The sequence below is a fragment of the Epinephelus fuscoguttatus genome, linkage group LG22, assembly GCF_011397635.1.
Source record: "Epinephelus fuscoguttatus linkage group LG22, E.fuscoguttatus.final_Chr_v1".
Lineage (NCBI taxonomy): Eukaryota > Metazoa > Chordata > Actinopteri > Perciformes > Serranidae > Epinephelus > Epinephelus fuscoguttatus.
The window spans coordinates 9,274,898-9,302,790 of NC_064773.1; the positions used below are offsets into that span (position 1 = coordinate 9,274,898).

General features: G+C 42.4%; 1 protein-coding gene across 1 annotated transcript in view; it reads left to right on the forward strand.

The window, feature by feature from the left end:
* acss3 (acyl-CoA synthetase short chain family member 3) overlaps window positions 1-27,893 on the forward strand; it is an 88,007-nt gene that overhangs the window by 14,920 nt on the left and 45,194 nt on the right. The window contains exons 6-9 of the mRNA XM_049566833.1: window positions 600-680; window positions 1,035-1,130; window positions 4,634-4,785; window positions 21,830-21,933. Coding sequence (XP_049422790.1) covers window positions 600-680; window positions 1,035-1,130; window positions 4,634-4,785; window positions 21,830-21,933 — 433 coding nt within the window. The remainder of the gene's footprint in view (window positions 1-599; window positions 681-1,034; window positions 1,131-4,633; window positions 4,786-21,829; window positions 21,934-27,893) is intronic.

Here is a 27,893-nt window from a genome sequence, read left to right on the forward strand (position 1 = left end):
CCCTGTTTGTATAAAGGCTGTCAGTTCTGTATAGAGCTTTTGTGTGACTCATCTGTTCTTTGACTGCAAAACAATCCAGGCCCAATCTAAACACCGTCACCGTGACATAAATAAGATTTCCACAGCAGGAGCTGGGACTCATGCAGGAGGAATTGCCTGCAGGCAGTTCCAAATGAACCTCCCCCCAGCTCCTCTCAAATAGGATCATTTTGTCTTCGACCAACTGATGATATAAAATATCCACCTGCTAGCTACTTCCAGAGCCTAATAGTGCCGTTATTGGCAGCTTTTTTCCTCTGTGAGCTGCTGTGACTCTCAGTTATTGCCGTAAGGAGACCATAAGTTTGTGAAAATCTCTATAATAGGAGACATGAGGACTCGAGGACACACTGCTCTGCTCAAATATATTTTAACAGCACCATTAACTAATAAAAGCCAGAAATTGGAGTCAGTTTGAGAGGCAGTCATTTGAAAGCAAAATACCATCTCCTCCGCTGCAGCCAGGCTGAATGTCTGTGTTTAGATTGATATTACGCCTGCTTCTTTGCCTAGTGCCATACCTGTCACCAGTCTGATGTTTTTCTTATCTTGTCCCTCAGGGTGTTGTGCGAGACACTGCAGGCTATGCTGTGATGCTGAAATGGACCATGTCAAATATTTATGGACTCCGTCCTGGAGATGTAAGGCAACAAAACATCCTCTTCTGAGTCTGAGTCATGTTTGAGGAAAAAAAAAAGGAGCACGCAGTCAGCAAAGAGATAGATTGCTCTGTACTTGAAAGACGATTTGATCATCATGTAATATTTATGGTAACTGAACAGTCACACGTTCTGGAAGTCGTATGTGTTGCTTGTGTTTTTTATTTTCATTTACATTCATCATTTATATAACATAAGCCATGTGATTTACATTTATGGGACCTTCAGATGTTATATTTTTAGCATTTGAAGGCACAAAGGGAATTAAGACTTATTAGAATTCTCTTTACTTACCAGAGTCACCTCCCTTATTTCACCTTCTATATCCTGTTACAGGTTTGGTGGGCAGCGTCAGATCTCGGCTGGGTAGTCGGCCACTCATACATCTGCTATGGTCCTCTGCTCCATGGTAACAGCACAGTACTCTATGAGGTAGGCCCCTGTAGACAAGGTTTGATATGTGGAACTTACAACAGCATTATTGCAAACAACCAGAAATAGCAGAAAATGTGAACTATAATACCCGAGTTGAACGACTTACAGAGTCCAGTCGATGTCATCTGGGTTTCTGCCTTTATTGACTCCGCATGCTGATGACATCCATCTTTGGTTAATGACTCCAGTTAATGTGGACTGGGACTTTGTTCTACCCTGTCGCCATGTTTGACTCTGGCTGCTACAGTCCACTGTGGAGAGACAGACTGCAGCTCTGTTTCAGTCTTTCACTCTTAATGTCTCTGCGCCAGTGATAGCTGTGGCTCGAGGCATTACGTTTACGGGTTGTCCATCTACCTGTACGTCCCCTCCTCCCAAACTCATGAACGTGATATCCCAAGAACATCTTTCAGAGAATTTCCTCAACTTTGGCACAAACATCCACTTTGAGTCAAGAATGAACTCATTCGATTTTGGTGGTCAAAGGTCACTGTGACCTTGCACCTGTCTAATTCTTGTGAATGTGGTATCTCAAGAAAACATTTAGGGAATTTCATTAAATTTGGCGCAAATGTCCACTTGGACTCAAGAATGAACTGATTAGACTTTGGTAGTCAAAGGTCACTGTGACCTTCAATCTGTCTAATTCTAGTGAGCGTGATATCTCAAGAACACCTCGAGGGAATTTTTTCAGATTAGGCACAAATGTTCACTTGGACTCAAGAATGAACTGAAAAGATTTTGGTAGTCAAAGGTCACTGTGACCTTGCATCCTTCTTATTCTCGCAAAGCGACATCTCAGTAACGCCTTGAGGGAGTGTTTTTCAGATGTGGCACAAATGTTCACTTGGACTCAAGAATGAACTGATTAGATTTTGGGGATCAGAAGTCACTGTGATCTTGCCTCCATGTCATTCTTTTAAACACGATATCTTAATTGATGCCTCTTCAAATTTGGCACTTTGACCACCAATATCTAGTCAGTTCATCCTTGACTCAAAGTGGATGTGACTTGACTTCACTGTGACCTCACAAAACATGTTTTTTTGCCATAATTCTTATGCTGATTATTTACATTTTTTTCCACTTGTTCGATCAGAGAACTGCATGAGGCATTCCACTTGCCCAAACATAGGGTTTACATGCTCCGAGCTAGCTTTAATGTCAAGCCCTGACTCTTTGGATGCTGCTGGACATGATCCATCCATCCATCTATTTTTATCTGCTTATCCAGGGCTGTGTTGTGGGGGCAGCAGGCCAAGCAAAGTATTCCAGACGTCCCTCTTCCCAGCAACACTTTCCAGCTCCTCCTGGGGGACCCCAAGGTGTTCCCAGGCCAGATGAGATATGTACTCCCTCCAACACCTCCAACAGAAGGCTCCCAGGGGGCATCCAAATTAGATTCCTGAACCACCTCAACTGACCCCTTTTCGACGCGAAGGAGCAGCGGCTCTACTCCGAGCTCCCTCTGGATGTCCAAGTTCCTTACCCTATCTCTAGGGCTGAGCCCAGCCACCCGTCGGAGGAAGCTCATTTCGGCCGCTGGTATCTGCAATGTCATTCTTTCGGTCACTACCCAGAGCTCATGACCATAGGTGAGATTTGGGATGTAGATGGACCAGTAAATTGAAAGCTTCGCCTTCCAGCTCAGCTCCCTCTTCCGTCAATCCACGGCAGTGCCCGCATCACTGCAGATGCCGCACCAAACCAACCATCAATCTCACGCTCCATTCTACCCTCGCACGTGAACAAGACCCCGAGATACTTGAACTCCTTTGCTTGAGGCAGTAACTCCCTCCCAACCAAGAGGGGGCAATACACTGGATTCTGGCAGAGAACCATGGCCTCAGATTTGGAGGTGCTGACTCTCGTCCCAATCGCTTCACACTTGCGCTAAGCTTAGCTCGAAGCTAACAGACCTAGTGGGATATTCATAATTATCGCAACAGTGGAGATTCACCATTGTCAACTTATTGTGAGTGTTTGGATATCATCTCATTCCTACCCTCAATCATTTGGCAAATACAATAAATTCAGCCTCACTCCAGGTCTTTTATCATTCCTTTTTAGTTTGTAAAACATTTTAGCATTTTACAAAAAAAGGAAGACTGTAAAATAGACTTGCACTTGTATAGCGCCTTTCTAGTCTTCTAACCCGTCAAAGTACTTTTACACTACTCACATTCACACATTCACACATTCACACGCTGGTGGCCGAGGCTACCAAACAAGGTGCCACCTACAACTGTTGTTTTAGACATCCACACAATGATGGCACGGCTGTCAGGAGCAATTTGGGTTTCAGTATCTTGCCCAAGGACACTTTAACGTGCAGACTGGAGGAGCCGGGGATCAAACCGCTGATATTGCAATAAGTGGAAGCCCTGCTTCACCTCCTGAGCCACAGTCGCCCCAAAGTAACAGCGCTGATGTAATGTGTGGTCCTCAGCATAAAATCTACACTGTAAGACGTACTGGAAAAGATCAAGAGACAGACACACATCCTTCTCCGCCCTGGCCTACACATTCTGTTGCATGCTAATAACCCCCCACATAAATAACCTGCGTAGAGAATGTATTCCACGAGCTGTCAGGCCGTCGACTCACAAAGCAAAGCCAAATTACCTGTAATAATCGGATGCATCAAGTGGCTGTTCAAAACACACAGTCATGCAGAAAATATTAAGCTTGTTTGTGCCTAATTACCATTCATCTTTATGAGAAGTTGGGTGTGCTGCATGGCAATGTTGTGCTCAGCGGAGGGGCTGCGTCCTAAAGATTTGAACCGATACAGTTGGGTGAAATTAACATTTTGCTGAAATGTACTGTTTTTCTGTCACCTGTAGGAAGCAGCACAGCTGGACAATGAATTCATCTGACTTCCTTAAATCAATGTTTGGCTCCAGCCACTGAGTTTGTCTCACATGGCACTTGTGCTAACAGCCCATCGCTCCTCAGGCATGATGCTGCCAACCTTTTGTCTTTCCTCTGATCAATACACAGACACAAATATTTATCCAGAGCAAAAATGACACCCACAACTCACTGCTGCTGTTTACCATTCTCATCTGTAGTTGTCTCCTCACTGTAGGGAGAGGCTAGTTGAATCGCAGAAACACAGTGGAAATTGCTATTGGAGTCATTTGCCCGCAGGCTTCTTTTGTCTATGTCTTTTCTTCTAGACAAACAATACTCCAATAGTGCAACTGTGTTTTCTAATCCGTGGATTTCGAGGCCCATCTGTCTGGAAGGCAGCCTTCCAGTGAGCCTCTCCAGTTTAAACAGCTGCTCTATGAATATTCATGGTTTGTAGTTCACAGTTGAAGTGAATTTGTACAGCGGAACATTGTGGAAATATTGCTGTAATGTTTTTGAGCTTCCATAATAATCCATGTATCTGCTGTTCGCTCTGTAGACAGTCCGTCATATGATTTATATCCTTGCATCCCGTGTTACAGTTTGTGAACCAACCAGCTGTCGCTATTCTGTCTGTTTTACAGGGTAAGCCTGTGGGGACTCCAGATGCAGGGGCGTTCTTCCGTGTCCTATCTGAACACGGAGCCTCCTCCATGTTCACAGCACCCACCGCCATCCGAGCCATTCGCCAGCAGGACCCACATGCTGAAGTTGGGAAAAAATACCCCCTGTCCAGGTAGTGAGCAACACTTGACACAACAGGAAGTCCCTGTTATGTTGATAGTGCAGTATTTCCTTTGTAATTCAACTGTTTTATTCATCTATTCAGTCAAATCTGAACATGTCCACAGGTGCCTGGTAGCTACACATTCTTATACCCATAATAGTAATCCAGTCAGGAACACTTTAGTCCAAGAAAACTTTATTTCCATTTGCAGTGTTAAATGTGGCGGTACGGCTGGACTCAGCCTTAGATACAGGGTGAGGAGCCCAGACATCCAGAGGGAGCTCGGAGTAGAGTCGCTGCTCCTTTGCATTCATCTCCAATGGTCTCCCATTAGAGGTATACTGGGCATGTGCCACTGGTAGGAGGCCCCAGGTAGATCCAGAACACGCTGCAAAGATTATTTATCTCATCTGGCCTGGGAAATGCTCCTCGGGAAAAGGACATCTGGAATACTTTGCTTAGACTGCTGCCCCCACAACTGGGCTCTGGATCAGTGTGAGATAATGGATGGATATGTGTATGATTTTCTTGAAAGATACCACAGGCTTTTAATTTTGGCGTGGTGTAAGATGTAAGAGAAAGATTTTCATAGCAAACCCTTCAGCCCATTAGACTGTAGCCCCTTTTAGATGGGAATTATGCAAATTTGCAGGAAAGCCCAATCAGTCTTTTTTCAGCATTGGCAGTATAAAGCAAAATCGGGGAGTGCAGCAAAATGCCGCCTGCCTACTTTTGTTTATACAGAATGCGCCTTTTTCGGGGCAATGGGGGGCGTGAGCAAGTAACAAAACACGTAGCTCAGCGTGTGACGTAAACAGTGACGTGGGAGGGAAGCCACGGCTGGTCAGTCCTTTAGCGATTCTCTCGTAAGTCGGCCCGTTCTTCACCGTCCCCGTCATTTGACGGTTAATGGCCTCTTCGTTTGCGAGGACAAGGAGGGCGCGCAATTCCTTGTCTCCCAAGTTGCTCATCTTTACAGTGTCTGTCAGGTTTGTGTTTCCCTCTTGCTACTAGCTGCTCGCTAATTCCTGCTATCAGCTGTTTCCTGTTTATCCACCGCCAGTGGGTCGCACGTGCGGCGGCATCAACAGCTCCTCCCACAAGTCTTTAACAGCCCCTCCAGTGGCGGAAGGCCGCCTCTGTCTTTTTAAACTAAAAAGGTTCTACCAATATGTCTACCCTACGAGGCGGAAAATCGGGCACCTCGGATCAACTCGCCAATCCGACTCTGTGTGTCTAAACGCTTGCAGCTTGCCGGCAAAACGGCCCAACATTCGTGGAAAATCTGGCAGTGTAAAAGCGGCTTATGATTCATGGTCTTATCATGTTAATTGAGTGATACATGGACTGAAGCACAAAATTTGGTGCTCTGCGAAACTAAATGTGAGAACTGTGAAGACAGTGGGTGAAGGTTTTAACCCTCAGCTGCAGGTTGTTTGTTGAGCTCTGAAATGCCAGGAGTGATGTGTTAAAGTATCTCCTGGCTGACGGTGTTCTGCACAGCCTGTCCAGCCTCTCGTTAGTCTCCGGCCATCTGTTGATGCACAGCCCTCTCCCACCTCCACAGCTCGCAGTCTGTAACCTCGACTCGCTCGGGTCTTAATCAGGATGGATAACAAACAATGGCAGGTCACCTCAGCTCACCCACATTAAATCATACTGCATGGGCTTGTTTCCTCGGCTGCCTCTGTCTCACAATTCAGGTAAAGGTCTCCTGTAGCTCCGAGTTAAAAACAAACATTTTTCATGTATTAGTTTGGCCCAGTGAGTGAAATACTTGCTGAGATGATCAGAATTGTTAATTGTTTGGTGTGGTGCAGAGAAATTTGGACCTCAAGGGTTGTGGTATCAATGCACCACTTTCATTCTGTTCAGCAGTGTAAAAATGCCTCTAAGCACACAATCATAAAGCAATTCGGGAGTGGGTGACCTATGGCCCTGGTGAATCATTCAGTAACTCTGGCACTGTGTGCTGAACTTGACGATCTCCGGTTGTTCCCTGAGCTGAATGCATAGCGCCTTTTTTAACTGCTGTACTTGCAAACAGAGATTATTTCCTCCAATATCTCTGCCTCAAATATTTGTTGGCATTTATCCTCTCAGTTTCAACCTCGCCGCAATCAGTCATTTAGGCGACATGCTGTTTCTGTGTATACTTTCTTGTTCTTAATGTGCCTTTTCCCCTTGGAGGAGGCAGGTTTGTGAAAGATTACTGCATTTCCCTTCGGCGCTGAACAAAACATGTCACCATGACACAGAGGCAGCAATAGAAAGAAAGCAATGAAACATGATTTCATTTTGGCGCAGGGCGGCTCAACGTCTGAGCTTTTCATTCGCTAACTGATGATGTGTACTTTCAGTTTTGCAGTTTCACAAACAGGTTTTCTGCCAATAAAATGTGGCATTTTGAAACTCAGACTGTCTAATACTGATATTTCGAAGGTTTGTTTAACGGGGGAGTTACTGACAATTTGTGATTCAATTCTTGTCTGTCCTGAAAGTTTAATTTACTAAAAGAACGAAATGGTTTGTGACAGTATTGCCTAATGGATCCACATCTAGTCTATGCGCTACACTTCCTATAACACTTGGAGGGATATGTCAATACCAGTAATGCTGCTTTTAATTAAAAGTGTGTCGATGGAAGTAGTAAAACCTTTCAGAAAATCCTGTTAGCTTTATTATCAAGCACATAATTTCACGCTAGAATGGATTCAAGCGATAATTTGATACAGTTCAAACACCCTGTCTGCAGATTATTGACACTATGAGACATTTACCCCTCCAGAGGCTGCTCAACTGTAACCGCCCTGGACCCTTATCAATATACTTGAGCCATATTACTTGTCACCATCGATGTGAAAATTACATCCAGAGTCTGGCTGTCTGAAGATGTGAAGGCAGCGGCAGTCTGCATAAATGAAGCCCGACAAAAGAGGCAGACACTCTGTCAGCAGTGCTTTAAAGACGGGAGGACGATCTCAATGCTGAGAGGCCAAAGTGAGTGGCTTCAGTTAATAGTGAGGTTTAAAGATGATGCTGTTTAAGATGGTGATGTTTGCACCCTGTTTGACTTTATCTTAAATGAACTCCTGAGAATATACCAGGGTATTCACAAGAGGTAGGACAATAATCACTTCACTTATGTATCACAGTTTTCCTTCAAGGCCTGAATCGATAAAATAAGAAGACAGAGGTATCAAGGTTTCAAGAATTTTGTTGTTATAATGTACGAGTAACAGAAGACAGAGTAGTTGTGCGCACATCCAGTACTGTTTTTGGTCAGGTGCTGAATAATAGGGGTTCATGCAGAAAGAAGAAGAAAATCCGCACACTGAATTAGAGCTCCCAGTTTACTTTATTGACTTAAATGCAACGTTTCGACACAAATAGTCTTCCTCAGGCAACTTCAAAAGAATGAAAAGGCAGGTGGCAGGTATATATATATATATATATATATATATATATATATGTATATAGGCTAAGAGCCAGGTGGTATCCCACCCACGTCATCTGTCAATCAAACAATCAGACAGTCGTTCAGGTGAGCCATATATAGGCATATAATGGCTACTTAGTACGCACGAAGGATTTGCATATCAATAAGTACAAAGACTACAGATATACAAAATATACAAATTGTTATTGGGGAAACACACAATACACAAGAGACAATTTAACTATTAGAAAAAACTTTTTTAGAATTTTTTAGAAAAAGTTTTGCAAAAAAACAAGCAAACATAGGAATACAGTTTTAAAAGGAACACTGCTTGGAGAATAAAAACACCAAATACCAGTTCACAAAAAGGGCTTAATGTCAAAATCCTCATTAAGGCCATTAGGTGACATGGTATTGAGAAAGAAGATCCAGTAGGTCTCCCTTTGAAGGAGTCTTCTTTCAATGTCACCACCCCTACACTGTTTTTGAACCCTCTCCACTCCTAGATAGCGCAGAGCACTAATATTGTGGCCTGCTTTTTTAAAATGGGCCACAACAGGGCTGTGCTCGTCGCCCGATCTGATCTTGCTCCTGTGTTCACTGATTCTAGTATGTAATTCTCTGGATGTTTTCCCAATATGTTCCCAATATACGCAAGGCCGCATGGGCAACAGATCATGTAAGTCACATGTATGGTACTGCATGTGATGGCCCCACGAATAGAAATGTTGCGTCCTGTGTGTTTTTTAAAAAAGCAGGCCACAATGTTAGGATTTTGACATTAAGCCCTTTTTGTGAACTGGTATTTGGTGTTTTTATTCTCCAAGCAGTGTTCCTTTTAAAACTGTAATACTATGTTTGTTTGTTTGTTTGTTTGTTGCAAAACTTTTTCCATAAAATTCTAAAAAAAATCTTAAAACATTTTCTAAAAAATTCTAAAAATTTTTCTAATAGTTAAATTGTCTCTTTTGTATTGTGTGTTTCCCCAATAACAATTTGTATATTTTGTGTATCTGTAGTCTTTGCACTTATTGATATGCAAATCCTTCGTGCATACTAAGTAGCCATTATATGCCTACAGTATATATGGCTCACCTGAACGACTGTCTGATTGTTTGATTGACAGATGACGTGGGTGGGATATCACGTGGCTCTTAGCCTATATACATATATATATATATATATATATATATACCTGCCACCTGCCATTTCATTCTTTTGAAGTTGTCTGAGGAAGACTATTTGTGTCGAAACGTTGCATTTTAGTCAATAAAGTAAACTGGGAGCTCTAATTCAGTGTGCGGATTTTCTTCTTCTTTCATAATGACCATTTTTGACCATATGCCTCGATACTGATATTGCCATGGTATTGATGCTTCCACAAAATATTTACACAATGATATTTTTGATAAGAAATCATTAATAATGTGGATATAATGACTGAGTGGGCAGAAGCAAATAATATGACAGCAGTCCAACAGTTGGGTAAGTTCAGAAAATCACATGATTTTACTGTAATGCAGCCTTGAAAAACCAGAAAAAGACAACACTTAGGATTCTATGATACCAAAAATTTAAGACTGTATCCAGTCTCATATCACAGTATCGATATAATATTGATATACTGCCCAGCCCTATCTACAATTACTGGCACCTAATTTCTGTTTCAAGAAAAACAAAGCCAAAGATTCACAGCTATATTGTTGATGTTATAGGCTTGCATTTTGGAGATGGTAGGGTTTTGTTGGCACTCCCTCAAGATATGGAGAAATGGACCCAGACGGCAATAATGATTGGGTGGCAAAACATATTTAAGAACTGGAAAGCACCTGGATCACCTGCTTTTCAGGACTGGATTGCTGAAATGGGAAAAGTCACATAGGAGTTGTAATAGGGTAGAAAAATCTTGGCTTAAGTGGGGAGGGGGTTGGATCAAGTTGTATTTGTACACTGGATTTGTGTTCACTGTGCATTTTTTAAATAAAAGATAAAAATTGCAAGTCACAAAAAAGAAAAACAGAGCTGAAGTGAGAAAGCAGTAAATGGCAGACCTACAGCTGCTTGAATGGCGACTTGATTTCAGCCAGCCAACCATAAACTCCCTCACTGGATCAGTAAACTTTATGTTGCTGCTGTTACACAGATTAGATGCAGCCTGCTATAAACCCCCGTGCTGTGATTTGAATAGGCTAAATTTGAGTTGCTACAGCTGCTACTGAGCCCATCTTCGGAGCTTTTGACCACATTCCTCACACAGGTAGTCTCCAAGTAACCAAGATGGCGCTCCGTGGCGGGGGCGACACAGCGTATCTCTCCGATTCTAAATTCTATTCTAGTGGCAGGGAGTGAAGTGTAGGGACTGTGGGCTAGCTAGCTGGTTAGCTAACTAACAACATCTTTTAGAGGCACCTCTGTCTATTTATTCATGAGTTTAGACAATTTCTACTCCATCATTTCGCTGGTTTACTTTCCGCACCAACTCCGACATATCCATAGCATTTACATCCATTGTGTTTGTGTTGCCTGAAGGTGGCGATGCCATTTTGAGACGCAGAGTGTGTTCCCTACTTTTTGGTTGAGTTTGTCTATGTCTCGTAGATTTTTCTCTATGATACTGTCCACCAAGCGTTGATGTTGATGTTAAAAAAGTCACCGGTACAATTTGAGTCCGAAAAAAAAAAAAAAAAAACACCACATCTAACGAAAAGTAAGAGGACTGGAGTGGGAACCAAATTTAAGACTGATTTTTGGACAAATCATCATTTTCTTATTGAAACATTGCAGGTAAGACTAATGATAAGTAGTATGTAGATATGTAACACCAGCTAGAAAGCCACAAAAAGACATTATGTACATATCTATCTATGCTGTTAGTCGAACTGACGTGTTATTGTTAGCACCATAACAGACATGACGGAATATAGAAATACAGGATCACAAGAATGGTCTAATGTCAGATTCCTCATTGAGGCTTTTAGGGGCCAAAGTACACTATACACTAACACACACAACAGGTCATACACAGACATTCATGCACTAGTTTTAGAGTTAAACTGTCAATTTGTGTGGAAAATATATTTGCTGCAAACTTTAGTGTTTCCATTATATTCCCACCACTTATAGAATCAGCTTTAAACACATTACCAATTTGTAGACTTCCAATATGTGACGAAAGGCCATTATGTGGATAACCTTAACCACCAAGAACATGTTGATATCTGCTTTATCGGCCCACTTCAAGGTCAAACTGTAGAGATTAGTGTAATCTTATCTTCACTAACTAGCAGAGAAGTAGTTTTTAATGGTTAACATGTTGTGGCCAGAGTTACTGTTGAGAGAGAATATTTCCTTTTGCTGTTAACATACTTTTATAGCCCTGCGTCAGTAAAGTTCAGAGTACATTTACTATCATTGTACTTTACCTTCACCAGTAACCCAGAGTGGATGTCAGGATGAACTAAACAGGTGGCACACTTCCTGGTTTTAACGTGAATCAATTATGTCTTTGTTTGTCCTCACACTGTGAAGAACTTTATTTTGAGACAGATGGCGCTTAACTTTTAGATAATTATTTTTCTACTTTTAATCGGCAGATGAAAGGAGGCATTTGAATTTTAACAAGATTGGGAACAACTGACAAGCTGTTGAGATGTAAAAAATATAAATATTGTTGCTTCATGCCATGAAGGTGTAATCTGAAATAACTCGCACATCACCATCATTAACGTTTTACATACCGTCCTTGATTTTCTTTTTGAGAAAGAGTTTAAAAAGTGAAAGAAAAACTTTATTAAGCTCTTTTTATTCCTGGAAAAGCAACACAGCTGTTTACACTGACTATTACTGACTCAGTGCGCAGTCCCTGAGCTTGGGCAGCAGCCAAAGCCTCGCCCTCCCACCACCATTTCTGAGGTCACAGTGTCTGTGTGAATCCTCCAAACTTTACTTCCACTGAACTCCTTAGAAAACATGAAAGCTGCAGAGAATGTGAATTGTCCTTGGATAACTAGAAGCATGATAGTGGGAGTGTAGCGGGGTTTAACTGGAACATAAGGTCACTGCTGGGGCAGTGAGTCAATCATTTATTTATTCCACATGTTACGCTGTAGGGCAGGATCTATCTGATAGACGAATCATGGTACATTGTTAATTCAGTGGTTTTAACATGGTCCTTGATGTAGTTCTTACATATTTGATACAGTTCAGGCATTTACTGAAAGCTTTGTCCTTAAATCTGTTATTATGAGTCCTTATAAGTGCTGTGTGAGTAAGTAGTGCCACTATGTTTCCACTGCAGTCATAGAAAACTCTGCTGTAAGAAATAATGACTTAAAAGTGTACGTAATCAAACTGAAGCTGCCATTTACAGCTGGCAATTTCGATTATGTTTTGATTTAGGTGGTTAACTAATCTCTAAACGAGAGACTGACTGAGTTATCAGTTTGGCCCATTAATCCATGCAGATAGCAAGTTTTATAAACGTCATTACAGGCTGAACTTGGCTCTAATAGTGACTGATGGCTGTGCACCCTCCACCAGTCATGTGGGGACGTACATCACCGACCAGAGCTGAAGAGTACAAGGTGACAGAGAAGTGGATTTTCACTCCTGTCCCGTCTCACTTCTATGGAGCTACATTAGGGTCAAATGTTTTGTACTTGAAAAAATAAAATTTCAACTGAAAAATAAAACTGAAAATTCATGTGTTGATCATGAATTTTGAAAAATACAACAATGTATTCAAAATAAAAATAAGTATTTGAAACGTTTTTCAGGTTAAATATAATTTTGATTCACTTTGGTAATTCTTTTGAATGAATAATTTATTTTCACTTTTCACTTCCATATATATTTTAATATTCGAGGTCTTATTTTTTTTCAGTTGCATGTTTTATCTTTTCAGATTCAGATCTTATTTTTTACAGTTTCAAATCTTATTTTTTCACTTTCAGATCTTTTTTTTTTCAGTTTCAAATCTGTTTTTTGAGTTTCAGACTTTTGACCCTGATGTGGCGTGGGGGGCGTGGCATCAACTGAGAGGGGTGTGGAATCATGAGTGACAGTGCCTTCAGTGAACTTACATACACCATATTAATGTGACTGGCAGTGTAAAAATTGATGCCAGTGACAAACTTCCATTTAGAAATCTGTTTTAGACAGTACTGAGCACCAATTGCGGTAATAGAGCGATAAATTATGCCAGATTTTGCAGTTCAACAGCCACATTTTAAGTGCTGATATGTCCGATTTCCACATAGCACTGTGAACGCAGCGTAGTGTCCACTTCGCTTGCAATGATGGCGTCAGGTCGGTCGGTCAATCTGCTGGAGCCCAAACATCCAGCACACAGGTGAGAAATGTTAACGAAGTTCTGGGAAATCATAACAAATACTAAGGGGTTGTTTTTGTGACAGCATACTTTTTTTGTGACGTCTTTTAAGTGGCGAATTTGTCAGAGCTGTAAAGTGTGATTGTCCACAGCTCCATCATCACGACCCTGTTGATGCTTCCTCATCCAGTAAACGTGTCCCCTGGATGAAACCTTTGAGCTTGGGGAAAAGGAAACAATCCTAAAACACCTCCCTACTCACCTGACCTGGCTCCAGGTGATTTTTGTGGCACCAGGTGAGTAGGGAGGTGTTTTAGGATTGTTTCCTTTTCCCCAAGCTCAAAGGTTTCATCCAGGGGACACGTCTGGATGTGGAAGCATCAACAGGGCCGTGACGATGGAGCTGTAAAAATGTATGTTGTCACAAAAACAACTGCTTAATGTTTGTTATGATTTTCCAAAGCTTAGTTAACGTTTCTCACCTGTGTGCTGGATGTTTGGGCTCCAGCAGATTGATCCGACCGACCGGATGCCATCATTGCAAGCGAAGTGGACACTACGCTGCGTTCACAGTGCTATGTGGAAATTGGACATATCAGCACTTAAAATGTGTCTGTGGAACTGCAAAATCTGGCATAATTTATCGCTCTATTACCGCAATTGGTGCTCAGTACTGTCTAAAACAGATTTCTAAATGGAAGTTTGTCACTGGCATCAATTTTTACACTGCCAGTCACATGAATATGGTGTATGTAAGTTAACTGAAGGCACTGTCACTCATGATTCCACACCCCTCTCAGTTGATGCCACGCCCCCCACGCCACATCAGGGTCAAAAGTCTGAAACTCAAAAAACAGATTTGAAACTAAAAAAAAAATTAGAAAGTGAAAAAATAAGATTTGAAACTGTAAAAAATAAGATCTGAATCTGAAAAGATAAAACATGCAACTGAAAAAAAATAAGACCTCAAATGTTAAAATATATATGGAAGTGAAAAGTGAAAATAAATTATTCATTCAAAAGAATTACTAAAGTGAATCAAAATTATATTTAACCTGAAAAAACATTTCAAATACTTATTTTTATTTTGAATACATTGTTGTATTTTTCAAAATTCAAGATCAACACATGAATTTTCAGTTTCAAATTTTATTTTTTCAAGTACAAAACTTTTGACCCTAATGTAGCTCCATACACTCCCACAAGAAACACCGGTCCCGTCCCAATCCCATGTCAGAGTAAAAGAAAAAAATTCTTGTCCCATCCCAATCCCGAAAGAAGGACTCCTGTTAGACAGGACATCTCGGACAGCAACCAAGGTCAAGTCTAGGTCTAGGTACCATGTCTGAAGGGTTACTTTTGCTTCCAAAGGTACCAAACTAAAAGTGTTTAGGGAAAACTGGACATGAAACATAGAAAGAAGAAGAAAGAAAATCATAATCGGATTCAAAACTTAACTACAGGTACTTGACGTTAAAATCTCCATTATTATTGGACCGTGTTGTGTTACTGTGACTGAACTGTCTGAAGGCTCCCAGGCATCCTTCAACAATCTAGGCGGTGATAAACAAAGGCAGAATATTTATGACGTTTTTCTGCTTACTAACATGAAATCACATTTTTATTTTGTACGCTGTCTTCCACATACACAGTGTTACTGAAAACTAGAGAAACCAGGCTACATAATATCCCAAGGACCAAAGATCAATCAAGTGAAAAAGAGAATAGAAAATAATCCAGGGAGAGAAACAGAAAAGATATGATTCAACGGGGAGGGGGTGACATGATGAAAATCTGTCTGCCTGTTACTGAGGATAGAATGTGACTTCAAGTTTGATTGGAGTTGGAAAGCCATTGTGCCATCGCGGAGGGTTGAGAGCGATGAGTGATGACCAGCAGTCATTTGTGGGAAAGCGAAGCGATGGGACTAGCATCTATGGCTGCACACGGGCCTGGATGTATAGGGGGGCTACAGATCCCTGTGCAGCTTTGTAGTGAGCAGCCAGCAGTGTTTTGAATTAGATATGAGCAGCCATGGGCAGCCATCAGAGGGAGTTTTGGGAAAGAATGATGTGGGAGAAATTGGGGGAGGCTGAAGATAGAAACTGCAGTATTTTGGGTCACTTGTAGGTCACAGAGGGAGGGTTTCATGAAGCCAGGGAGCAGCAGTTGACAAAACTAGGAGGAAACTACAGTTTGAACATAGAAGGATGACTTTAACAGATTCAGATGTCCTTGCAGGAGTTTGTGGTCTCCAGGTAAACCAGGATCACATCAATACTGACTGAGAGGTCGTACAAAGGGCAGAATTTTCCCGAGGAGAAAGAGCACTTTATTCTTCATCTCCACAATCCAACTGGATTCTTCTTGAAACACTTTTGGTACCAGCTCTAAATTTAATTTTCCACTGCAGACAGCACCAGGGCAATGTAAGTGGGACTTTTAGTTGACCCTCATGGCACTGTAGTGTGAAACTGCCATGAGGCTATTTTCAAGGCGACACAGCGCACATTTCTCTGTCCAGCTCTTGCTGAATCCTTTCATTGGCATCCACACAGAGGAACATCTGTACTTCATCAACTATCCACAGCGTGGTTTTAACTGACTGCTATGTTAATGCCTTTGTGCCAGGTACAGCCATGGCTGGAGACATTACGTTTCTGGGTTGTCCTTTTCTCTGTCCATCCCATTCTCATGATGGACAAATTTGGCACCAACACCCACTTGGTCTCAACTATGAACTGATAAGATTTTGTTGGTCATAGGGCAAAGGTCAAGGTCACTCCGACCCCATTTCTCTCATTCTCTTGAAACCGATATCTCTACAAGGCCTTCAGGGATTTGCTTCAAATATGGCACAAACGTCCACTTGGACTTAAGAATGAACTGATTAGAATTTGGCAGTCAAAGGTCATAGTCATTGTGACCTTGTTTGTCTCATTCTCGTGAACATGATATCTCAAGAACACCTCGAAGGACTTTCTTCAAAATTGGCACAACCATCCACTTGGTCTAAAGGATGATCTGATTAGATTTAGTTGGTCATAGGTTAAAGGTCAAGGTTACTGTGACCTTGTTTGTCTCATTCTTGTGAGCATGATATCTCAAGAAGGCCTAGAGGAAATTTCTTCAAATTTGGCACAAACGTCTACTTGGACTTAAGAATGAACTGATTAGAATTTGGTGGTCAAACATCAATGTCACTGTGACCTTGTATCCATCTAATTCTCGTGAACATGATATCTCTACAACACCTTGAAGGACTTCCTTCAAAATTGGCACAAACCTCCACTTGATCTCAACAATGAACTGATAAGATTTTGTTGGTCATAGGTCAAAGTTCAAGGTTACTGTGACCTCATTTGTCTCATTCTCGTGAAGGCGATATCTCAAGAAGGCCTTGGTAGAGTTTTTTCAAGTTTGGCCCAATTGCCACTTGGATTTAAGAATGAACTGGTTAGAATTTAGTGGTCAAAGATCAAGGTTACTGTGACCTTGTATCTATCTCATTCTTGTAACCATGATATCTCAAGAACCCCTTGAGGGAATTTCTTCAAATTTGGCACAAAAGTCCATTTGGACTTAAGAATGACCCGATTAGAAATTAGTGGTCAAAGGTCAAGGTCACTGTGACATTGTGTGTCTCATTCTTGTGAATGTTAAGAACACCTTGAAGGACTCTCTGCAGAATTGGCATAAACGTCCACTTGCATGTAATAATGACCTGATTCAGATTTGGTGGTCAAAGGCCACTGTGATCTCACAAAACATGTCAATTAATTTGCTAATTATGACAAAATTTCACGCAAATGTCCAATCGGATTATGAAATCATGACATTTTATATTCAAAACGTCAAAGATCAATTTCACTGTGACATCAAAATGTTCTGCAAAAACATTTTTCTGGCCCTTATTCCATTACTCTATGGAACAGACGGGGAGACATTCAGTCAGGTAATGAAGTGGTGACTGTAATCTTAGGATCACACCTTGAAATGGTGCGGATTGTATAGATCTTCTGTTCTGCTTGGGAAAGATGTGTGCGAAGCATTGATGTTTTCACAGACATGGATGTGAACTGTAACTCCAACTTGACTGGTTTGTGGATTCATACAACTGTGAGGTGGTTTCTCAAGTTAAAAATCTGGGTCAAGTGAATAAAACAAATTGCAAATGTTATCAACGATAGCTCAGCTATTTAAGGGAATACTTCACCTACCAACTAACCACAGGTACATCGATTACTCACCCCATGTTACGCAATGAATTCGTAAAAAAATCTTTGCTTTTCTGACATGCCTCCATGGTGAACGAAGAATCCAAAAACAGTGAAAAATTCTTTTCATATAGTTTTTGCTGCTGTTAAATGCGGTCCCCTATGACTTCAATTCAGCAAGAATTTCCTCCATTTTTGGGTTCTTCATTTACCGTAGGCATGCAAGAAAAACAAAATATTCTTCACAAATTAAACACAACATTGACACGTCACTTGGAACCTCGACTAAGGTGGTACCAAAAAAAGTACTAGGTACTAGGTACTCCACAACTTTTGCGAATGGAAACCTCAAAAAGAAGGGTTCCAAGCAAGTCGAGTGGAGCCCCACTGTGCAGTGAAAATGCAGCAGAAGTCCCACTAAGACTCAGTTTCCTGGCAGACAAACACCCAACTTGAAACACCTTTGAGCTCAGTCAAAATGCATTGAAGTTTCAGAGAGAAGGAAAAAGTGGAATTCAGTGTTCTCTGTCTTGACATTCAAAGCAAAACGCTAAGGATGAGCTCTGGGAGGCTCAGGTGGAGACGATGCTCAACACAAACAGGGGTTCATCTCTACTGTCCTGACGAGTGTGACTGTGAGGAGGCAAACCATCATAGGCAGGAAGAAAAGATCCTTTAGTCAGCAAACGTGACAAGAACTATCTGCTTGACATTGTCGGAGGCAGCGGAAAGGATGCCTCAGTCACAGCAGAGGATCACAGGGAAAGCGAAGTGGAGGGTGCTGCCTCGAAGGCAAACTGGTTGTGGTCCAAAAAAATTTTTTCTTGAGATTTTGCATGAGCTCCAAGTCACATTCAAGAGGAGTTGTCAGCAGTAGTTTCCAGTACATCTCACAGTTTTCACAATCGATATAACTTTCATAACACAACGTTCACTTTGCAAAGCATTTAAACAAAGAGGTGAATCGGAAGCTAGATAGAGAGGTTTATTTGACAATCATAAAATACACATAAAAGTACTTCACCTGAAGCCAGTTATCACAAACACCTGCTACTGTTGAGGATAGAATTACACAATGAAGCCACAAGCCTGTTTCCATGGGTGATCCTGTGGGAGACGGGGACAAGGTGTACGTGCAAATACAGTAGCTATGTAATTACATAGAAAAATAAAAGAAATAACATAAAAGGATAATACTGTGTTCGTTTTAAAAGGTCCCTATTCTGAGAGACTATTTCCTTGCCATTTCTTCAAGGCCAACTTAAATTTTTTCTCTGCTTCAATCACTTTCAGAGATACTGAAGGTGTGTTCCATTCAATAGCAGCTGAATGAAATTCTTTTTGCCCACTGAACTCTTACATTTAAAAGAATAAAATCTAGCTTACAAGCTGCACAGCTTTATGGATCTCCCATTTTTTATAAATAGGAAGTGAATGGGGATGTCAGTTTCAGTTAATTTTTGCTTTTGATAGCCTAACACCCATAAACCTCTAACTAACCCGTTAATCAATCAGATCAAATCAATGGATGAGAGGAGCAGCTGTTTGTGAATGAAAGCAAACTTTTAGACCAAATGCAATGAAAGGTTAAGTTTCACTTTCACTGTGCCTGGTTCTCTGCTGCTGCATTTGTGCCCAGAAGAGCTCAGTGGCCAAGAAATATAATCTTATCTTATGTAACAAGTTTGTTTTGATCTCACTACCTCTTAACCTAAGCTCTTTGTTTACTTTCCTCTCTATCCTCTTTTGTTTACTTTCCTCACTTCTGTTTCTCATCTGGTGTGCTGGGCTGGATTGCAAATCAGAGTGATTTCATTCACTGATGGGCTCCACTGTGGCTGTTGGTGATTAAACAGGATGAATTGGTGGAAATAAAGCCAATTAGGGCCAACAAGGGCCAACGGTATGGGACACACTGCACAGACTAGGGTGACGGACACTCACCAACGGCCCAACTTTTGCTTGTGGCCGACCAAAGGCTTGTTGTGTCAGGGCCTTAAGCAGCTTCATTTTGAGCCACAAAACCCCCTTGGCATAGTTTATTATGTTAGCACCACTAGCCATGCTGTCACAGTTAACAGTGCTAGCAATGAGGGGGTTTACTCACTGGGGTAACCTGAGAGGAGCCCAGACTGTGGCATAATGTTTCCACAGCAATGCTGTTGGGTCCAAACAGTGCTAGTAGCGGTGCTGCTAGCTAGCCCCCACCAGACCCGGTTTGTGTGCTGTGCAGTAAATTGAAGAGTAACATTTAACGTACAGACATGACTAACTGGTCAAAAATTACATTTACTGCATTTACTTACAGTACATGTTTCAGATGATACGTCATGTTTGTAGTCGACCAATGAAGATGAGTTTACATGTCACCTTGGGTTCGTCCTTCACCTTCTCAAAATGATCCCACACTTTGGATTTCCCGCCCGACATGTTATTAACTAGCCTGTGGAATAACCGCAGGTACCAGCCCTGGAAATTAAATTACATCAAAAATGTAACAAAGACAGGTTTTTATCATCTTAAGAATATAGCCAGAGTCCGCCCGTTTCTCTCTCAGGCTAACACAGAGGTGCTGATGCATGCTTTTATCTCTTGTCGTTTAGATTACTGTAATGCCCTGCTGTCTGGTCTTCCCAAAAAGACCATCTCTAATCTGCAGCTACTCCAAAACTCAGCCGCACGAGTGCTGACGAGGACCAGAGGGTGGGAGCACATTTCACCAGTTTTACAATCGCTGCATTGGCTCCCTGTGTGTTTCAGGATCGACTTTAAGGTTCTTTTATTAGTTTTTAAATGTCTCAACGGCCTTGGGCCATCTTATTTATCTGACCTGCTTTTATCATATCAACCCTTGCGGATCCTGAGGTCCTCCGGCACCGGCCTTTTAATTGTTCCAAGAGTTAGATCAAAAACCCACGGGGAGGCTGCATTCAGCCATTATGGCCCTCACTTATGGAACAGCCTGCCGGAGAGCATCAGGACTGCAGAGACTGTTGTTTTTAAAAGGAGGCTCAAGACTCACCTTTTTAATTTAGCTTTTAACTGATTTCTTTTACTCTTTTAATTCTTCTATTATATGTTCTTTTTACTTTCTAATACTTTTAAATGATCTATTTTTAAATCTTTATGCATTTTAGTTTCTAAATCTTAATTTATTTATTTATTTATTATTATTATTATTAATATTATTTTAATCTTTAACTCTTTAATTTTTCCTAATCTCCACACCATGTGTGGAGTCCATCCCGGTCTGTCTGGTCGGGGTGGTCTCTGTGGCGGCGCTCACTGTGGCCGTGGGCTGTAGCGCCTCTCAGTGTGGATGGCCCCCCATAGGTGGTTCTTACCTCACCTGGTTCCTCAGTGTCCAGCCATGTTATTGACTATATTGACTGTGTGTGTGTGTGTGTGTGTGTGTGTGTGTGTGTGTGTGTGTGTGTTTATATGTGGGGGTGGGACGGGCGGGTTTTCAACATGTATGTATTATTTTTGTTTGTTTTTATTCTGTGAAGCACTTTGTGCTGCATTTTTAATGTATGAAAAGTGCTATACAAATAAAGTTTGATTGATTGATTGATTGATTGATTGATTGATAGGGGCCATACACATGTACTTTAACTGCCTGGAAAACATGAGCTGGGCAAATTAAATTCCTACATTGTCCAGACATATAGGTTTTGATTTATTTTGACGAGGTACAGCTTCTAATAGAGTTTCATGTTTGTTTAATTTTTACTTTTCTTCTGCGGAGTGACCAATGAAATGTTGTCGACTAATGACCATTCTGGTTGACTAACATTTGGTCAGCTGTTAGGGGGCAGCCCTATACACTACACACTAAATTGTCAGAATTTGTTGTCAGCCATGCACCCCATTTTTTCTGTCACATATTAGCCTTCAGAAATTTATAGTTAAAGGTGTTAAACAGGTTTGAGCATGTGAACACTCACACTTGGTTAAAAAACACAAGAAGTATATTTCATCCTTGCATAAATGTTACCATTCCTGTGGCAGACTGGATATGTCACATTTCCTCAAGTCGATTGACAGATGGACTGTTTGTCCTTGCAGGTTGCAGTCGTTATTTCTGGCAGGTGAGCGCTGTGATGTGGAGACGCTGGAATGGGCAAAGAGGAGCTTTGGGGTTCCTGTCCTGGATCACTGGTGGCAGACTGGTAGGAAGCTTTGTACTTTCTAAAGACAGAAATCAGAGAGAGCGAGAGAGATCTGAATCTGACAACCGTGACTTTTACCTTGTTGATGCACTCAATTTGAAGCCACACTGGGGAAGATTTTGCTATAAATATAGAGTGCACCTGTCTAATCTGATTGCATGTATTTCCCTTTTAGCCTAAACTTGCATGTTGGACAGGAAGCAGCAAATTGAAAGTTGAAATCAAAATGCAAAGTGACTCTTGGATATCAGTGACTGAGCTTTGCAGTGAATGATGGACTCACTAACATTATGTTCTGTTCTGTCTCTTTTATCTCTCGGGTACAAAGCATCACATAACAGCCGGGCCAGCATACAGAGTGTGCAGTTCATGGACTTAGTGTTACAGTATTTCTGCTAGCTGAAGTTAAAATCTCTCAAGCATTTATCCCGTACCATATGCTCAGTGTGAAGCTGCCTTGTGCAATTAATTATGTCAGTCTAGTAAGTTGAGAAGCACTTTACTCTCAAACTTTAGGGATTAAGCTCTTATGATATACACACTGAGAAAGCATTTCAAGGACCTCAAGTACTTTATTAGCATGAACTGTGTATAACGTTTTAATTTAACTTGATCTTTAAGTCTCGGTCCCATCTTAAGCTGATCAGTGTGAGAAGACTATAAATGTGGTCTTTGCTGTATTTTATTAGTCCATTGACATTAAATTGGCCTTGAGAAGAGGCATAACTCCAGGAAATCACTATTCCCTCGAAAGCCCGTCGTCATTATGAAGCACATTTTATCAAACTCCCCTCTTTGATTAATCCCTTTTATGTTTTCTATGGTAGACCAGGGGATTGGATCCCTTCTACTGGAGTCATTATGACGCTAAAGACCCCAATGTTTGATTTTCTAAGCTTCCGTGAGAACTGATCATCACACAAAGTGACACCATTTGCACCAGTTATTTGAATAGCAGTCAAAACTAGATAGGGGCGTGCAGGTAGAGCAGATGGAAATATAGCTGCGATAACTGGAGATCATTTTGGGGAAAAGACATCATTCCATTGACTTCAACCACCTCAGCAAATTTAACTGCTATATTTTCCAACCTGGGCCCTAGTTTATTATGGTTGTTTGTCAATAGCCCTATGCTCAAGGGACTTGTATTACCAGGGGACCTCATTTGATTTAGACATTACCCTGCCACATCTGTGTTTCGTGTGGTGCATTCACATTGGACAAGCAAAGTCTGTATTTTACTCAGATTTACTGACATTTTCCTTGGATATGATGCACGCAATCATTTGTATCTGAAACACAGAAACACTGCACAGCACCACCACAGGTGTTACTCCTTTTTTCTTTTAAATGGCAATTAAACAAGCACAACCCGTTCTGCCACATATTGTCACGTTATCCATGTCATCATCTCTCTTGAGATTTCGCCTCTCTTAATGATTTGGGCAGCACAGTGGTGCAGTGGCTAGCATTGTCACCACACAGCAAGAGGTTTCCATGTTCAAGTCCAGGGTGGGGGGTTCGAACCCCAGGCTGGGGGAGGCCTTCGGTGCAGAGTTTGCATGATCTCTCCATGTCAGTGTGGATTTTCTCTGGGTACTCTGGACGCGGAACCGTGGACCAGCTCTTTACCCTCACCAGGGTGCTGGAGGGGGCATGGGAGTTCGCCCAACCAGTCCACATGTGTTTTGTGGATTTGGAGAAGGCTTATGACCGTGTCCCCAGGGGCATCCTGTGGGGGGTGCTACAGGAGTATGGGGTTGGTGGCCCCTTGCTAAGGGCCATCCAGTCCCTGTACTGAAGGAGCACGAGTCTGGTTCGTGTGGCCGGCAGTAAGTCTGACCTGTTCCTGGTGAGGGTTGGACCCCACCAGGGCTGCCCTTTGTCACTGGTTCTGTTCATAACTTTCATGGACCCAGCCAAGTGTTGGAGGGTGTCGGGTTCAGTGACAGGAGAATCTCGTCTCTGCTTTTTGCGGATGACGTGGTCCTCCCAGCCCCATCGAACAGTGACCTCCAGATCTTGCTGGGATGGTTCGCAGCCGAGCGTGAAGCGGCTGGAATGAGAATCAGCACCTCCAAGTCTAAGGCCATGGTCCTCAGCCGGAAAAGGGTGGATTGCCCACTCCAGGTCGGGGGGGAGGTCCTGCCTCAGGTGGAGGAGTTTAAGTATCTCGGGATCCTGTTCATGAGTGAGGGTAGGATGGAGCGGGAGACTGACAGGCAGATTGGGGCGGCGTCAGCAGTGATGCAGGCGCTTAACCGGTCCGTTGTGGTGAAGAGGGAGCTTAGCCAGAAAGCGAAGCTCTCAATTTACCGGTCGATCTACGATCCAATCCTCACCTATGTTCACAAGCTCTGGGTAGTGACCGAAAGAACGAGAGTTCAAGTGGCCGAAATGAGTTTCCTCCGCAGGGTGGATGGGCTCAGCCTTAGAGATAGGGTGAGGACCTTGGACATCCGGGAGGGACTCGGAGTAGAGCCGCTGCTCCTCCACATCGAGAGGAGCCAGTTGAGGTGGTTCGGGCATCTGGTAAGGATGCCTTCCGGACGCCTCACTTGGGAGGTGTTTTGGGCATGTCCAACCGGGAGGAGACCTCGGGGCTGCCCCAGGACACGCTGGAGGGATTACATCACCCGGCTGGCCTGGGAACGCCTCGGGGTTCCCTCGGAAGAGCTGACAGAAGTGGCTGGGGAGAGGACTGTCTGGGCTTCTTTGCTGAGGCAGCTGTCCCCGCGACCCGGACCCAGATAAGCGGAGGAGGACGAGCATGACGAGTACGAGTACTCCGGCTTCCTCCCACAGTCCAAAGACACCATGTTAGGTTGATTGGTGACTCTACAGTTTATGAGCCATAGGTATTAATGTGAGCGTGATCATCCTTCCACTGTGCCAACAATCACCAACTCTGGTTTGGTTGACATAAACCCTTAATTTATCTAGTAGGATGTGAAGATACACTTATTCAATCATTAACTTGGATTGCTAGCCATTAGTAGCAGCAGCAGCAGAAGCAAAAGCAGAAGAAGAAGAAGAAGAAGAAGAAGGCGGCCCAGGAAGCAAACTGGCACCCCTCCAGCTACCAGTCCACGCTCCATATTTGGTCCAAACGGGTTCCCAACCCAGGTGCCTATGGACTTATCTACTGCCGCCCTGAGTAAGAAAGTACATGAACATTCAACAACAAAAACCTCATACAACTCACCCAAAATCTAGATTTCCCTTACACCCCCCACCCACCTAGCCCCCCCCCATACCTTTACCAAAACCCCACAACTTTAAAGGACAATCACACTGACATCAGTCATAATAACTGACACTACAACCCAAGTAAGATACAGTAAGATAACATCAGGACTGTGATACATACAGCCATACATCAGATTACAGCTGTCACTAATTTCTTTGATTATCTTCAAATAATCAACTTTATGAGTTGTTTTTTAAAACGAGCAAGATTTCAGGGGGAGCTTAGTAGCATATTCCATTGAGTAGTAGCTCTGCACTACACCAGGCAGGAATTACCTTATGACACTGTGCTCCCTTTCTGGTAGTATGACCAAGTCTGTCATTGAAATCTTGAGTGTAAGCTTTTAGGCCTGGCCAAAGTACAAAAGTCCCGAAAGAGACCAGGAGATTGCTCAAAAATCTGTCCACCACTTTGAGCCAGAAGAGAGCATAATGCATGCCCTTGACACTCGCCCAGGATGAGCAGTGAAGAGCCAGACGTGCAGCTTTGTTCAGCACAAGTTGAGGTTTGTGCAAATCTCTTTTAGTCACACTTGACCAAACTACATAGCGGCAAAAAACAAGCACTTTGAATGGTTGTAAATTGGCGATGCTGGACCAACTTCAAAAGTGGTTGTGTATCCACCGAGCAGTTCAGTTCAATTCAGTAAGCATTTTTTTCTGTTTCCACTGTGAAAAGTTGTGGTTGGTAACAATAGAACCGTTCTGTACCGTCCCCATGTTTGGTCCCCCCTCTGCTGGGGTACCTAGCACACAGATCTGGTACTAAAAGGTGGAGCTGTGAACACTGCAGTCTGATTGGTCAGTAGAGGACGGTCACTCTGCTCAGGGCTGAGTTGTGTCTGGTTTTGAGGTTCATGTAACCACTGTTCATACCGTGGAGAGTTTTATTAGTAAACTGTAACTATAAAATGAAAGGATGTTTTGCTGCCTCTCACAGCAGCTGGAGTCGGAGAAAAAATAACTTAAAGGGACAGTGCACCCAAAAATGAAAATTCAGCCATTATCTACTCACCCATATGCTGAGGGAGGCTCGGGTGAAGTTTTAGAGTGCTCACATCACTTGCGGAGATCCCAGGGGAGAGAGGGTAGCAACACAACTCTGAGGGCGACTCAGATTCAAACGTCCAAAAACACATAATTGAAACCACAAAATATCTCCATACTGCTCGTCCGTAGTGTTACACAATGCATGAGTTGATGACATGAATCTATCAACATACCTTAAATTTCAATTTGACACCTTTGACCATCACTTTAGTTTTTATTGTCTCCCTTGGATGACATATACTTTTAGTAATGAGTGGATCTTCAAGTGGTTATGTGAACTGCGTATTCTAATCCTCACTTGGAGAAAAAAAAGCGTTGTGGAGTGTCGTTTCTGTGGGCTCCAGCAACACTAAACTCCCTTAGAAGGGCTAAATGCACAAACCCTCTGTGGAGACTGATAAAGGAGGAAATACAGTGAGTGACAACAACCCCGCCCACATTTAAGAGCACTGTTTGTGGTGGAAACACTAGAGTCTAGGTACCATGTCTGAAGGGTTACTGTTGGTTCCAAAGGTACCATACTGAAAGTGTTTGGTGGAAACGGGGCTTTAGACACAAAACATGGGAAAATAGAATCCAGAAGTCAAAATACTGAACTTTCCATTTAAAGAAGTCAAGAATGGGAGTCAGGACTGTGCAGAGTGCAAAAATTAAAATGGAGCATCTCTATTACCACTGGACAAAAATCTGTATCAAAGTATATACGTGCAGTAAGGCTGATTTTCCTGTTCAGCAGGTTCTTTTCAAGTTATTATTGATCAACACCCAGTAGGCAAAGACACCAGAGAGCTCCTCACCTCAAAGTCAGCCACAGCGAGGTGGCGAAACTCCCAGGGCGCATTACTTCAACCGGTCACATTCCAGGGCGGCAATTAAACAACGGCTTTGATTGGCATTGCCTTTCATTGAGTTCACTAATGTTTAATTGACTTTGCAACCATATGGGACACTGAGTGACTGGCTGAGATGTGAGGACTAAGTTGTGTGCTTAGCGAAGAGATAAAGGAAAGAAAACAATCACGGGCACCTTGTCCATCAGTGCAGGAGCGGAAATTGAAATAGCTTCTCCACTGAAGCATGCTTCGAGTCAGGCTTCTTGATAATAAGTCTTCACTGTCTTGCTCCTAACTTAGAGTCCGAAATACACAAAACCGGACCCAACCAACGGTACAGGAATTCTGTCGATTTTCACTTAAACAAGATTACAATAATTTGTGTTTAATCAGCCTTGGTGCAGGAGGGCTTTCATTTAGATCTGTCTGCTCTTTAAAAATTCCATTAACATAGTCAATACTTCAGCACCACATTGCCGCAGTGCACTTTAGATTAATGTCGGGCTCACAGAGGCTGAGTCACGATCATCGTTTAAAAGGCTGGGTCATGCCCCTTAATTCACAGTCCAGTGGTCGTACATTTGACAAGGAAGGGCGAGTTAGCAGTTTCTAAAAAACTTTGTAATTTCCCTTTACGTCACCTCACAATCGACCCATTGCACAAATGGCTGCTGTGGGTCTGGATGATAAGATATGTAATTGAAATCTTGGGTTCCCAGCTTCCCCTGCATTGTTCTTGGGCCTCAGTTTGTAATGATTCTTGAATGGTTAAGATGCTGTTAGCCTCTTGGATGGGAGGCTTGAATCCAGGCAGCGTGCCATCATGCT